At 41.0% G+C, this 15,284-nt stretch overlaps 1 protein-coding gene and 2 pseudogenes across 1 annotated transcript; 1 reads left to right on the forward strand and 2 right to left on the reverse strand.

The window, feature by feature from the left end:
• LOC141426106 (mRNA (2'-O-methyladenosine-N(6)-)-methyltransferase-like) overlaps positions 1-11,468 on the reverse strand; it is a 16,948-nt pseudogene extending 5,480 nt beyond the window's left edge.
• Positions 11,469-11,854: 386 nt separating this feature from the next.
• Positions 11,855-13,271, forward strand: LOC141426107 (2-oxoglutarate and iron-dependent oxygenase JMJD4-like). The gene is given in 4 exon segments (XM_074084969.1): positions 11,855-12,494; positions 12,827-12,882; positions 12,885-12,928; positions 12,930-13,271. Coding segments are annotated over 4 exon segments (954 nt in total). The 5' UTR covers positions 11,855-11,982.
• A 157-nt stretch (positions 13,272-13,428) lies between these two features.
• Positions 13,429-15,081, reverse strand: LOC141426242 (alpha-methylacyl-CoA racemase-like; annotated as a pseudogene).
• Between the last annotated feature and the right edge of the window lie 203 nt (positions 15,082-15,284).

Raw genomic sequence — 15,284 nt, forward strand, 5'->3', positions numbered from 1 at the left:
AGTTTGAAACCCAAGGAAGACACATAGGGTAGTTTAAATATAGGAAAATTTGAATTTACGCTGGATCGGGATAGACGGAATTTTTTCGCAGAGTTGCGGGGCAAGGCAACAGATAATCCAATCATACCTCATAAATACGAACTTAAGATCATGAGAAGTAAAATATTGTTTTTGCTCCTTTGTAATAATACAATCTTCTATTTCTCAAATAGCAATAAAAAAAATATTTGCCTAAAATCCTACACGGATAAATATGTTATAGCTAATATTTAATACTAGAGGCTATAAATATGTTTCAATCTCTGACAACACACAATCAAATCCAACGTCTTGGTAGCTATCATAAGAACTAGTTACATAATGAAAGAAAAAATGCAACCGAATTGATAACCTTCTTTTTTGAAGTCGGTTAAAATGTAAATTAAGTTAAACTCTAAACATAGGTAGTATACTAGTAGTTGTATCTTAGATATATTTTGTTACGATCAAGACCGGTAATTACCTCTACCCCGTTTACCCTACCGTGACCATGATGCAGATAACAGCATCAAAATTAGGGAGCTGATTAATGGTGAAAATAACCTTTGTGAATAATTCAAAAATTATTGTCATTATAATTAAGGGTATTTGTAAATTCTTTTGAATTTTGTCATCTCCATTATACTAGCTAACCTGGCCAAAAATTGTTCTAACCATAAAATTATCATAATAATAAATAGCAGCCATGTTGTTTTTCTGTTAATGATAATAATGGAAAGACTGACCACTTGGCTTCCTTGGTGACAGCACGTGTTTGTGTCGGACCTACGAAATTTTGTGGCCTAGTGCTATTTTTTACGTGTTTTGTTGTGTGACCCACCAGTATCGTCGTTCAGTAAGTGTTTTAACAAATACTCGTACGCTGCTAACCCCGCAATGTCGCATATCCCCCCAAAACCTCCAGACATAACCTCTGTTAGGGAACCGGTTTCCATCGGCGCACCGATGAACTTGTCGCAAGACAGCCAATCGGAGGTGTCGATGGACGCCGAAATAACTCTACTGGGGGCAAAAAGGAGGGCTACGGTGCTGGATGGATCCCAGCCCCCAACTAAGTTGGGGACCAGGGCTCCTTCCGACTCCATAGCCCACCTTTACGAACATCCGGACCTAAAAAATGGACGTAAATACACGTCAAACGACGGAGGTCCTTTCCTTGTCCATGTATCCAAGTCAGAATCAGATCCCTCCGCTGGTACTACCCTAAATCCTATCAAATTTGGACAAGTGATGGTAAACTCGCGTGTACAGAACATAGCGCGAGATGGTATCAAAAAAGTAGGTAGAAACCGTGTTAGTGTAGAGTTTAACTCCGCAGAGGCAGCTAATACCTTTTTATCGGACCCACTACTCGCATCTAAAAATTTCGAGGCTACCATCCCAACATTTAATATCACACGCATGGGTATTGTCAGGGGAGTACCCACGGACCTAGCGCTGGATGCTTTTGTCAATGATGTGGAGCTTCCTTCTGGCTGTGGGGGCATCCTTAAAGCCAGGCGACTTAACCGAAAAGTACACAAACCCGACGGCATTGAGTGGATCCCTACAGGTACTGTGGTGATAACTTTTAGCGGACAAGTTTTGCCAGCCAGAATTTTCTGCTGTTACACATCGTTAGTAGTAGAAAAGTATCTTTTGCCCACAATACAGTGCCACAGCTGCTGTAAATTCGGACACGTAGCGGATCAATGTCGATCAAAACCAAAATGCTTCAAATGTGGCCAAGAGCATACAGGCAAAACATGTACTGTGCAGGAAGACTTAGCGTTTTGTCTGTTCTGCTCAGGCAGGCACTTTGCTACACACAAGACCTGTCCAGAACACACTCGTCAACAGGCTATCAAAGCAGCAATGTCTGACGACAACATCTCTTACTCTCAGGCTTGCGAAAGGTTCCCCCCTGTTAAGAGATCCTACGCAGACGCGGCTCAGAGCCCCCCCTATTCCCAAACTGATCCTATGCCTCAAACCCAACACTCTGCCTTCCCCACCCACACTCAAAGTCCATCCCAAAGTTACAGGAAAACGGTCTACATACCAAGGTCCCCCCATCGTCCTCTATCACAAGGATATGACCGTGCCGCTCACGAAGCCCTAATTAGAGACCGCAACCCCCCTCCTCCGAGGAATGGTGCCGCCCTCCGGCCCCCAGGCTCCCCGCCCTCCTCCCCCTTTCAGTCCCCCCCCAACGATAACCTGCTGGACGTCCTTCTATCCTTGCTGATCAATATGTTCAGCAAAATGGATGATTTCCCCCTACCGCCCAACGTCGCCAACAAACTTTCACAATTTCTCCAAGTTGTAAATGTTCCATCTCATCCAGTGGAACAGTCACAGTCTCCGCCCTAAAAAACACGAAATTTTGCAAATGGTATCCTCGTATGACCCTACTGTCTTTGCCATATCGGAGACCTGGTTGGTTCCGGGAGCCCGGTTCCGGGTGCCTGGCTTCTCGTGCCTCCGACATGACAGAGATGATGGCTACGCAGGAGCCGCCCTTCTCATCAAATCTTCTGTCACGTATAATCGTATAACTCTTCCCCCTATCCCTTACGGCATTAATGCAGTCGCCGCCAAGATCATGGACTTTACCGTTCTTTCGATCTATATTTACGATCCGCTCTCCATTAATATCTCAGACCTCGAGCACATATTTTCCGCCCTTCCGGGCCCATTCCTCATTTTAGGTGACTTTAACTGTCATCATCTCATGTGGGGAAGCGCCGATTACGACGCCTTAGCCTGTGATCTCGTTGACCTGATGGAGGACAAAAACATCTGCCTACTCAATGATGGTTCTCCGACGCGCAGAACGGCACCAGGCCTGAACTCTAGTGCCGTCGATCTTTCCCTGTGCTCTCCACATTTTGGCACCCTTCTCTCGTGGTCTGTGCTCCAGGATTCCCACGGTAGTGATCACCTTCCAATCTTAATATCCTTCCCTACATCCTTTTCCCAACCCAGTACTCCCCCAAATTCTAATAGGTACCACCTGTCCAAGGCTGATTGGGACCAGTTCGCGGCGGACTTGGATGCAGCAGTCAGCAAGATGCCCATTGTCTTACCAGAAAACGCCTGTATTTGTCATGACAACCTGATCGAGGCCTTCATAGTTGCAGCTGACAAAAATATTCCGCCTAAAAAACGTTATAAGGCTAGGTCCTCCCCACCTTGGTGGGACTCTGAATGTACGGACATGATTCGCCTAAGGAACGAGGCCGAGAAAGCGTATTGTGGAAACATGTCCCTGGATAACTTTCTCGCATTCAAAAAGACCGCGGCTCAGGCGAAACGTTTGTTCAAAAAAAAAAAGAAATTTGGATGGATAAACTTCTGCCAAAGTATCTCGCCCCGCACTCCATCAACTGTTCTATGGAAAGCCATAAAACGTTTTAGAGGTTCATTCATAGCCCGAGATGCGCCTAGTAACGACTCCTCAGTTTGGCTCACGGCATTTATAGACACCCTGTCTCCCCCCACTGTCCCCCATGTTAACTCCCTCCCTTCCCCCTATCCTTTGAATTGCCCTCATAATAATCTCGACCAACCGTTTTCGTGGTTAGAACTTTTGGCATCGTTAGACCACCTCAAGAACTCGGCTCCTGGTCCAGATAGTATCCCGTACGCTTTTCTTGCCAAATCTGGCCAGGTTACCAAAAAATACTTTCTAGACCTTTTAAACCATTTCCTCGACCTGGGTTTCGTTCCAGAGGCTTGGAAAAAACAAATTATCATCCCTCTACATAAACAAGGGAAAGATCCCCTCCTTCCTTCCTCCCACCGTCCAATCGCCTTATCATCCTGCCTTCTCAAAATCCTAGAGCACATGATTAAGAAACGCCTGGAGTGGTTCGTAGAATCAAATAAAATACTGTCCAAAAGCCAGTTTGGTTTTCGGAGAGGAATGGGCACCATGGATAGTCTCTCGATTTTAACAACTGACATCAGGATCTCCCTCTCAAGGAACGAGTTCCTTGTTGGCGTATTCTTGGACGTATCATCCGCGTATGATAGTGTCATACTCTCCTTACTCAGAGATAAACTATCTAAGCTGAGTCTGCCGCAGAAGCTGACGCATTTCATATGCAACTTCCTAATGGAACGATCCATCGAGGTGAGACATAATGGTTCCCATTCCACTCCGAGGCTAATCTGGCAAGGTCTTCCACAAGGATCCGTATTAAGTCCCTTGCTCTACAGCTTGTACACCCACGACCTTGACGAGGCTGTTTCACCGTTCTGCAACATACTGCAATACGCAGACGACATAGCTTTGTACGCATCGTCCCATTCCGTCGAAGTAGCCACCTGCAACTTGAACCAAGCCCTATTCTACCTGGGTGAATGGCTTGCTGTCCATGGTCTTTCCCTTTCAGTTTCCAAATGTAGCGTGGTTCCTTTTACTAGGAAAAGGTCGTTCCCCCCTGTGGAAGTCGCCTTCAATAATCAACTAATCCCTGTCAGTAAACAAGTCAAATTTCTAGGCGTTACGCTTGACTCTCGGCTTTCCGGTTGCCCCCATATTGATTCCACAGTTAAAAAGTGCCAATCAAACATCAACATTCTGCGTTGTCTTTCGGGTGTGTGGTGGGGTGCCCACCCCTATTCCCAGAAACTCCTCTATAATGCCATAGTACGCAGCGTCCTTGATTATGGCTCCTTTATCTTAGAACCTTGTAACAAGGTGGCCTTAGGTAAACTGGACAAAATCCAGTACCAGTCCCTCCGGGTTATCCTGGGAGCCATGAAATCCTCCCCGACCAATGCCCTTCAAGTAGAAGCAACTGACCCCCCCCTTTACCTCCGACGTCAATACCTGGCTGATCGTTTCTTCCTCAGACTTTCCCTTCTGGACGACCACCCCCTCTTACCTAAGCTGCAAGAACTATCGGATTTAATTACTGACAGTGGATTCTGGTTCAACAAAAACCCGCCATGTCTTATCAATAGCTTCCGCAAATTCAATAACCTCCCAGACCCCTCTTTCACATGCTCCCTTCTCCCCCTTTTTGCTCACAGTTACGATGCTCTAATCTTTCAACCCAACATCATCCTTAACTTCGGAATAACAAAGAACCAGCCCGGAGCTAACAGTTCTTTTCTACACAACATCGAAAACTCCTGGCAAGGCTGGTCTTTGTTATTCACAGATGCCTCCAGGCTTATGGTTGGCGGCGCTGTGGGTTCGGCAGTCTGGATCCCGAAAGATTCAGTTATCCTGAGCTTTAAGTGCCCACCTCACACGTCAGTCTTTACCGGTGAGCTAGTCGCTATTCTGGAAGCCGTTAAATACATTAATGCTCATGGTATTAGCAACTCGATAATTTTTACGGACTCTCTTAGCGGTTTACAATCCATCACGGCCAATCCTTTCTCTGCCAAAATTAACTATCCTTTAGTGCTACTCATCAGGCAATCCCTATTCGAAGCCCATCTCCGCAACCTTGAGATCTCGTTGGCCTGGATTCCCAGTCATTCTGGGATCCGGGGAAACGAGGTCGCTGACGCATATGCTAAGGAGGCCATAGAGATCGGCAGCTTGGATCACTCCCACTGCTATTTCTATGACCTCTTCTCTGCTGCCAAATCCGATCTCACCTCTCTTTGGCTCCGTCATTATGAGTGCTCCTTACTGGTCAAAGGCCGTCATTACGGGGATATTCAACCAAACATCCCCCTAAGCCTTGGTTTTTCCGGTTTCGTCAAGCGAACAAACAGACAACCTCTGTCATCTGCAGATTACGTATCGGACATACTTGTGCTCCATCCCGCCTGTATAGATGGGGTATTGTTCAATCCCCCTCTGTCCATGCGGCTTGGAGGAGGGTACCGCCGACCACATTCTGTTAAACTGCCCCATGAGAACTGTTCCCCTTTACAACATCCTTCCCCCCTGTATTCCCAAACCCACCAACCTCAAAACCCTCCTACTTCATGCCTCCTCCAACAAGAAAATCCTTAACATGTTAATTAATTATATAACTAAAGAAAAATAAAACTATAGGTGCTTTTTCGCTTTTGTCGCTCCCTTTGATCCGATCTGTAATGTCTAAATGTTTTGTACTGTCTTCTATGTTTTGTGCTGTCCCTATGTTTTGTGTATGTCTATTGCAGGTACGCAACAAACTCGCTTCCACAACCCCCGTTTAGAAATCTTATCCAACCGGTCTGACACAATATACACTTTGCTGCTGTCAGGTGTCATTGGCAGTAATGGACGCTAACCAAAAGCGACCGATTGCCACTAAACAAAAAAGTTGAAGTTGAAGTTGATAATAATGCATTGTTGAAGGCTTTAGGGATGCATACCGAGTATTCGGTATACGAAAAAACCGGGATACCGGTCATTGTTTCCCCCTCTTTTTAATACCGGTATTAATATCTACAAAAACGGTTTTTTTTCGGTATTTGGACTTGTGCTTAAAATAGTAATAGTCGACTTTAATTAAACAAGAAAGCACTTTTAATAACTTGTCTTCAGACTTAAGGCTTTTGAAAGTTACTTACCTCTTAATCTACTTTCAAATTTCAAATTTACCGCGCACAAGTTTGCTTTGCTTATTTGTAGTGTAAGCTTTCTCGAAGTTGGACCTACCTAACTGGACCGTTTGTCCCAGGTATACATAGTCGTCAACAACTTCGAGCGCAGAGCCCCCGACTATTGCGGGAGTTGGGACAACATGGACATTAGTTAGACATGACTTTCGTCTTGCCCATATTCATTTTTAGGCCAACTCGGTCGGAAACTGCTGAGGTCGGCGAGCATAGCACTGAAGTCTTCCTGCACTACACTATCGTCGGCGAATCGAAGGCGAGTGAAGTACCCGCCATTAATGTTGATGCCTCGTCCTTTCCAGTCCAGAACCTTAAAAGCATCCTCCAATGCAACGGTGAACAGTTTCGGAGCGATCACATCTCCTTGTCTGACTCACCGCTGCAGAGGAATAGGCTTCGTGCTCTGGTCATGTAATCGGACGGACATAGTGGCGTTTTTGTACAGACACTAGACACTTCAACACTCCGATATACGGTAGCCAACTGCACCGCTGGAGAGTGCATTACAGCCCAAGTCTCGATCGAATCGAAGGCTTCTCGTAGTCCACAAATGCAAGGCAAAGGGGGAAGTTATACCCTTCGATCTTCTCTATAACCTGCCGCAACGTACATACATGTGGTCTACGGTACTATAGGTTTTCGGAAGCCGGCTTGTTCGGGAGGCAGGAAATCGTCAAACCTGCTTGCGAGACGATTTGTGATGACCCTGAAAAACAGCTTGTAAACATGGCTCAGAAGTGAGTTGGGTCTTAATTCTTCGGCAAGGTGTTATCACCTTTTTTTGAAGATGAGCACCACCACTGTCTTCTGTTCATGCTTTCGGTGTTCCCCCTTGTGGAGGACGGAACTAAACGGCGTCTTAAGGTCCTTAAGGACTGGTTTACCACCCGCCTTCAAGAGTTCGGCTGTAATTTCATCGTCACCCGGGGCTTTGTCATTCTTAAGCTATTGCAGGCATATTGGCATTGACATTGGGATATTGGCAGCTGACGTCTGGGATGTCTTCCTGATAGTGTCGGGTTAATCTAGCCCTCGGGTCTTTAGCTAGATTTTCGATGGGTGTTCGGGTTGTCGTGTCGCTATCCATAAAACCTCTCGTTTTCCCCCAACAGCTGAGGTTTGGATGAAATGATTCTGCCGTCGTCGGTCTTCAACTTCATTAACCGGCTTTGATTTAGAGACAGATCCCTGGTAAACACCTTAGAGCCTCTGATACGCTCAATAGCCTCTTCAATGCTATTTATTAGTATTAAATCGGCTTACATCGCGCTTCAGAGCTTTTGAGATCTGCCTATTGAACTGCTGATAGCGACAATTAAGCGTCACCAGAAGACTGTAGCAGCATCTCACGCCTCACCTCAATGAGCCTAAGGCCAGAGCGCGAGAGCTTATTGGTTCTAGTACGACCGGGTTTTGAAGAAGTTAGATCCGATCGTATGGACAGCTTCCACAAACCTGTCGTTGTAATCGTCCACGTCGCTACCTAGGCATTCGAAATGGCTTTAAAGTTTGAGCTGAAAGCTCTCGGGGTTTTGGAGCTGAGCTGGTTCCGGGCGGAGCGAAGATTTCATCAGTAGAGACCTTTCAAGCTTGAACTGGATATTTAATCGCCTCGTACAAGCGAAAGAAATTATGCGAAAATTTGGTTGGGAACTAATAATCGGTGAAACAATTTTCACCGAAGAATTAGAGAATCCAATTCCATATTATATAAGTATTAGTTAACAATTAACAACTTAAGTTTTTTATTTTAATACTTGCTCATTAAAAGGGAAGTTTATTAATTGCTTTTCATGTATATTGGTTATATTTCAACAAAACAACAGACTTATACAAAAAGAAAGATATATAAAGGGAAATATGGAAAATACCGAAAAATTACGAAATACCGGGATACCGGTTTTCAAATTTTGAATACCGGAATAATACCGGTATTGCCATCAAGCCCAATCCGCATAGCCTAGTCAAGCTTTATCATAGACAAAATAGAAAAAGTTTCTGTTAAAAAAATCATTTTTAATACAAGTTTTTATTTGCTGACAGTACTTTTTGTTGACTGTACTTGCATTGTCATCTAAACTACATATCTGTACCAAATTTTAATTATTAACCATTGCGGAGTTCCCTCCTGCGGAGATGATCCTGGCAGGACCACCAAGATGTCACTACCAGATTATTGTATTGTCACCAGATTTACATAAGTATACCGAATATCAAGTCGATCCGACTACTGGAAGTGACCCACTTTAGCTTCCAAGTTTGACCCAAACAAACAAACAGGGCAAGCTAAAGAAACACTTGTAATAAATAGTCAAATACTGTCCTACCAATATTATAAATGTGAAAGTTTGTGTGTGTGTGTGTGTGTGTGTGTTATTTTGAACGGCTGGACGGATTTGGATGAAATTTGGTATGTGGATATCTAGACATATGGAATAATACATAGGCTACTTTTTATCCTGATATTCCCACTGGATCGGGATACATCTCCAAATCTAATCTGCTGGCTTAAATTTGGCATGGTTGTTGGTATTGCATGTCAATAAAGACCACAATGTAATTTTTGAAAATTCATACAGGAATTCAGTAAAATCCTGGAATTTCAATTACAATACTAGATCTTATGATTTACGCGTGCGAAGCCAGAGGGTAAACACTAGTATAATCATAATTGCTTACCTGTATTCCATTTTCTTTTAGCAGGGCACTGTGTTTCTCCCGTATCTTGCGAGCATACTCGGCTGAGAGATGGTAGATCTTAAGGCAAATACCTTCTACTGATGCCTTCACTGTTTCAGCCAAATGAGGTTGGCATTGCCTCTGAAAAAGTTAGACAAAAATAAAAAAAAAGGGCCTGTTTCACCACTCTTTTATTAATTATATGTGACAGATAAATTATACTGTCTCTGTTTATTCGGACAAAAGAAACGGAGACAGCATGACAGATATCTGTCACAAACTTTTTCAGTGAGTGTTGAAACAGGCCCTAAGTCTCAATTCAGTCATTAAACCTTGTTTAGGATTGACAATTCCATACATTTAGAAACTACTGAGATTCAATTTTTCCAGCAAGTGGCCACTTATGTATTATGTGTATTTTTATACACACATAACTATTCTGCCCTCCTAAGCCAAAAGAAAAGCCCTGTTTTTTTTTTAGATAGGGCCTTTCGGCTTAGGACCCTTAGGACTGCCCTATTGGGAAATTAAGAAATCATTAAAGAAATTTCAGACATACCAATTTTGATGTACCTGAAAAAATCTCTCTCTTGATGCAGTAAATAACATGTTTATTATATTTTATATTAAAAAATACAATACTAAAAAATTTAATTGAAATCAACTAATATTATAAATGTGAAAGTTTTGGTATTTGTTACTCCACCATACAAAAACGGCTCAACAGATTTGGTAATTTGGCATCTGCTTTAACTTAAAACTCTGAGACATTGAATTATTTTTATCCTGGAGTTTTGCACAGTTTCCACAGGATAGCGGCAAGTGAATTCTGTGCAGACGAAGTTGCTGGTATAAGCTAATAAAAAACAAAGTAAAAGGAAGAGAAACTCACTCTTAAATGAGCCAGTCTGTCTTGGAAGTCATCATAGGTGGCTCCAACAGTTCGTCGCAGCCATTGGAATGTATCCTCTGCATTCCATTTAACAACTTTACGACTTTCTGGAGATGCATTCCTGGACTCAATCATTTTCTTAGCAGCTTCAGCATATCGAGACAACTGTTTCCTAGCATCTCCAGTGAATTTTGGATGAGTTAATTTAATAGGAATATCATTCATGATTTCTTCATACATGGAGCGTGATATTTCAGGGAAGCAGTGACTGGGTAAAAGTGGATCAGAACCTCCCTGGTCATTTACTTTACGTTCCATGAGCCAGCGATTAAAAGAGTCTTTAGGAGCATCAATACCCTCCCTGGTATGACACAATTCCTGATAACATTGTCGTAGTTTATTTGCAAGTGTAAATCTGAAACCTTCTATTTCAGGATGTGGATGTGGACAGATAGTTGGAGGCCGTTCATATATAACAACATTAGTTGGTACTTCTATGTCCCAAGGACCAGCCAGGACAAACTTTTTAGGAGGAGGGCCATTATCTTCGGAAGGACGACGCTTACTAGCACTCGGAGTCATGTTACCAGCATTAGGAGGGCCAGTATGACAAATTCCAAGGGGATCTGTAATAGGATCGAAATCCCGTTTAACTGCTGGTAGTTCCCACATTGATTCGCCCGAAAGTTTGTTCCAAAAATATGGCCTATTTTCCCGCTTAGACCAGTACTTGCGCCAGCCTGTTGAATGAGATCGGGGTGCAGGTCGGCTGCGAGGTGCGGCGCCAGCGGCGCGGGCCCCGGGCGTTTGCGGAGTCTCGCTACTGCCGCCCGGAGATGACTGCGTCTCAGGCGACGAGTCATTGCGCGGTGTTGTATTCTCCAACCCGAAGACCCGGCAACAACTTTGTCACGAACATCATTCATGATGCTTACTCAAGTTTGACAGCAAAATTTAATAAATTATTGGAAAATGAAGTCTTTTTCTGTCCAAATTTTACAATTATCTTACTCTAATAAGTTTCTAGTAAGCACATTTTTCATCAGGAATCATTAATTGTTTTGTTAGCGCCAAGAATTGTTATCTTGCAAACTTCAGCAATCTCAAAGAAATACATCATAATTTATACACGAAAATTGACAAAACAAAATAAAACTTTAAAAAACAGTAATAAGAACTTCGAAATGTATCAGAAAGTATTGTATCGTAAATGTACGATAAGCAAGGCAGCAAAGCCCCCAAGCTAGCACCGCCATCACAAATATGATATGACACGCCACAGACAGCGCAAAAGAATAGAGTACTAACGAATGAATGATTATCAATCAAGTAGGTGGGTATGAATATGGAATATAAAATTTATATTTTTTTTTATTCAAAAGATAATTACGATTCCAAACAACGAACGTTAACATTAAAATTATTAAATGATTGATTATAGCATGATTATAAAATGTAAAGCTTTTTACTGTTACTCTAACGGCGTTAAAAAAAAAAAAGTTTCCCGCCTCATTCATGTACATGTACACTGCAGGGCTACTACGAAACTTGAACTCGAAGATCGTGTCGCGCGGTCCCTCTGACACTTATACTATTTAATACGAGAGCGAGAGGGACCGCACGACACGAACTTCGAGTTTCTAGTTTCGTAGTAGCCCTGCTGGCCCTATGTATGCTCAGCTCACACTTGGCTCACACACTGTCAAACTCTGTCAACCAAGTAAAAAAAATTGAATCTGGAAATATTTTTGTAATTTTGCGTGGGATTTCATTCAATTTATTTTTAAATCACAGGTTGGGACGTTTTGAATATAATGGCAAGCGATTTAAGAGAAATAGAAATTAATGACTGTCTCAGTAGTACTTCAATTTACGATTATGCTGATTGCGATATTCAAATTGTAAAAGACATTGAATACGAAAAGTTTTATGAAGATTTTCTGTATAAGAACTTGCCATGTGTTATAAGAAACACAAGTTCACATTGGGAATGCTCCACTAAATGGATGAAAAGTGATTCAATTGACTGCGACTACTTTATAAATAATTTTAGCCAGTTGGAGGCTCCTGTCGCGGATTGCGACAAGATCGTCTACAATGCACAAACAAAACAAATTTTAACTGTTATTGACTTTATGAAATATTTAGAATCTGAGGAGAGGGATACTCTTCTTTATTTGAAGGATTGGCATTTAAAGAAACTTCGTCCGAATGACAATTTCTATGAGGTGCCATCCATCTTTGGCTCAGATTGGTTGAATGAATATGCCCAAGACCATAACGAAGACGACTTTATGTTTGTTTACATAGGACCCAAAGATTCGTGGTATGTATTTCTCCTGAGAAAGTAGGTACATTCCAAATTGTGCATGCACTATACCTACTTGGTTTGGATAGGTATTTAACTAAAGGTAAACAAAACAACATCAATTGGTGTCTTAAATATTGAAATTCCCCCATTGAACTCTGATTTTATTAGAACATTTACATTTCTGTATTGGAATACACTAATCTAGTTGTATCAAAATGATAGATAAGTACAATGTTTTTAATCCTTGAATGTACCAAATCTGGCAGCTGAAGTTTGTTTACATTTAGTTAAATACCTATCCAAACCAAGTATATAGGCAAAAAAGTAATTTGTTCCTTTTTTTACAGGACACCATTACATGTAGATGTGTACAATTCCTTCAGCTGGTCAGTAAATGTAATAGGAAGAAAAAATGGACTTTATTTCCTCCTGGAGAGGAAGAGAAAATTTAAGGATCCATTGGGAAATTTACCACTTTTATTTGAATATGATAAATATAAGAATGTTAGATATTTTGAAATCATACAAGAAAAAGGTGATGCTATATTTGTGCCTTCAGGCTGGCATCATCAAGTAACCAATGAGCTTGACACCATTTCTATAAACCACAACTGGGTAAATGCTTGCAATATAGAAGAAGTTTGGAAAGCTTTAGAAAAATCTTTAAAAAGTGTTGAACATGAGATTGAGGAATTCAAGGACACTCCAGAGTTTGTGGACCAATGTCAATTGATTCTGAAGTCTATGTTGGTATGGACTTTGAACATTGCATTAATTTTATATTGTACATAGCTAAAAAGAGACTTGGTCAATTATATGGAGAAAATCCAATTTTATTTAATAAGTACACATTAGGTAAAAATCACGTTTTGTTTGATTTAAAAAAGTTACAAAAAGTCATTGATTTATTTGATAACCATCCCTTGATTGTAAATAATTGTTTAAAATAAATTATAGATATGATTATTTTAACATTAAAGAATTAATAACAAAGCTAGTGTAATAAAGTTCTAAATCTAATTAAAGTCTTGATTTCTCCAATGCATAAACATAACCTTTCTGTATTAAATGTTCAATCTCATTTTTGTCATACCCCAGCTCTTTTAAAATTTCTACTGTGTGTTGTCCAAACTGCGGCATAGGCTGACGCCCAGTAGATACTCCAGGGGTGGCTGACAGCCTGGGAGCTGGCTCTGGCACTATACCATTCTCACAGTCCCTGTAAAATGTCTTTCTAGATGCATGCAATTCATGCTCATCAACTTTGTCCATTTCAACAACAGGTGTCACACAAGCATCTGCATTGTCAAACACCTGACACCACTCTTCCTGTGTTTTAGTAAGGAATATGTTTTGCAAAATGTTTTTGCTGTGTTCCTTATTACCAACTTGTGGACAGTCATCTTCAGACAATTGTAGAGCAATTAGAAAATTGTTATAAAATTGAGGTTCTAATGCACCAACTGCCATGAATTTACCATCCTTAGTTTCATAAGTTGCGTAACTTGGTAAACCGCCATCTAAGGCATTTGTCCCTGGTTCTCCTGACCACACTGGCAGCTTTCTACTTTTGTATAACCATGTTGCTAAATAAGCTGCTCCTTCTGTCATACTAGCATCCACTATTTGCCCTTTGCCAGACTTAGTTCTCTCATAGAGCGCAAGCAGGATTCCAAGAGCACACATAAAACTTCCTCCTGCAAAATCAGCTATTAAATTAACAGGTGGAGATGGTGGTGCCCCTTGATTACTTAATGCAGAGAGAATACCAGACATAGCAACATAATTTATGTCATGCCCAGCTTTACTTTTATAGAATCCAGTTTGTCCATAACCTGAAAGTCTTGCATATATTAAACCAGAATTTTCTTTTAGGAGTATTTCTGGCCCTAGCCCTAATTTTTCCATCACCCAGGTCTAAATGTGTCCAAAAGGATGTCTGACGATGAACATAGTTTTATCTTATATATAAACTCCTTCCTTAGACTTTAAATCCACTGAGAGCATTTTTTTGCCATTGGACATGACATCAAACGGGGACTGTAGTATCTGAAATTTATAAAAAATCAATCAAATCTGAAGGTGCAACTTAATAACTCCCCACAAAAAGCACAACAAAACCTTATTACAGTAATTGATCTTATTTAGTTACGATATTTGCAGATTTATATTTACAAAATAGATTAAATAAATAAAAATACCTCAAACAGACCTCAAAACATTAAAATTTTACAAATGGCCCAGTCAAAAAGGTGATAATATCAATGTTATTAGTCTAAATGAATGGTTATGAATGGGAGAATAAACAATTTGGAAAAATGTAGTTATAAAATGATAATTATAAGTGCAAATTAAATTATAAGAATTGGAAACCAAAAAAGTATTTAATAAATTTAATTTGGTTCAATAATTAAGTGAGGACTTTAACTATATTTAGAAAACGGTATTTTTGCTCTTACCTTTTGAACCACTGTTACTGAAGCTCCAAAGTCTGCTAGTATTGTACCACACAGGGGGCCAGGAGCAAGCCCTAACATTTCTACAACTTTAATTCCTTTAAGAGCCATTTGGCTTGCAATGAATTGAAATCGTAATTGATTTAATTATCAAACTTAATTAACAATTCGGCACCCGTTGCTTGAAATAAACTAAAGTGAAAATTAACAACCACAAGTTTGACTAAAAGCACTGAAATTGCTTACGTTGATGTGTTTTTCATTGTGACGTGACTTGACTATGTAAATAACAATCATCGTTTTATCACTCTCTCTCGTTCCACACGGGCAATAAATGAATTTATGCTTT

Source organism: Choristoneura fumiferana, chromosome 3 (genome assembly GCF_025370935.1).
Source record: "Choristoneura fumiferana chromosome 3, NRCan_CFum_1, whole genome shotgun sequence".
Taxonomy (NCBI): Eukaryota; Metazoa; Arthropoda; class Insecta; order Lepidoptera; family Tortricidae; genus Choristoneura; species Choristoneura fumiferana.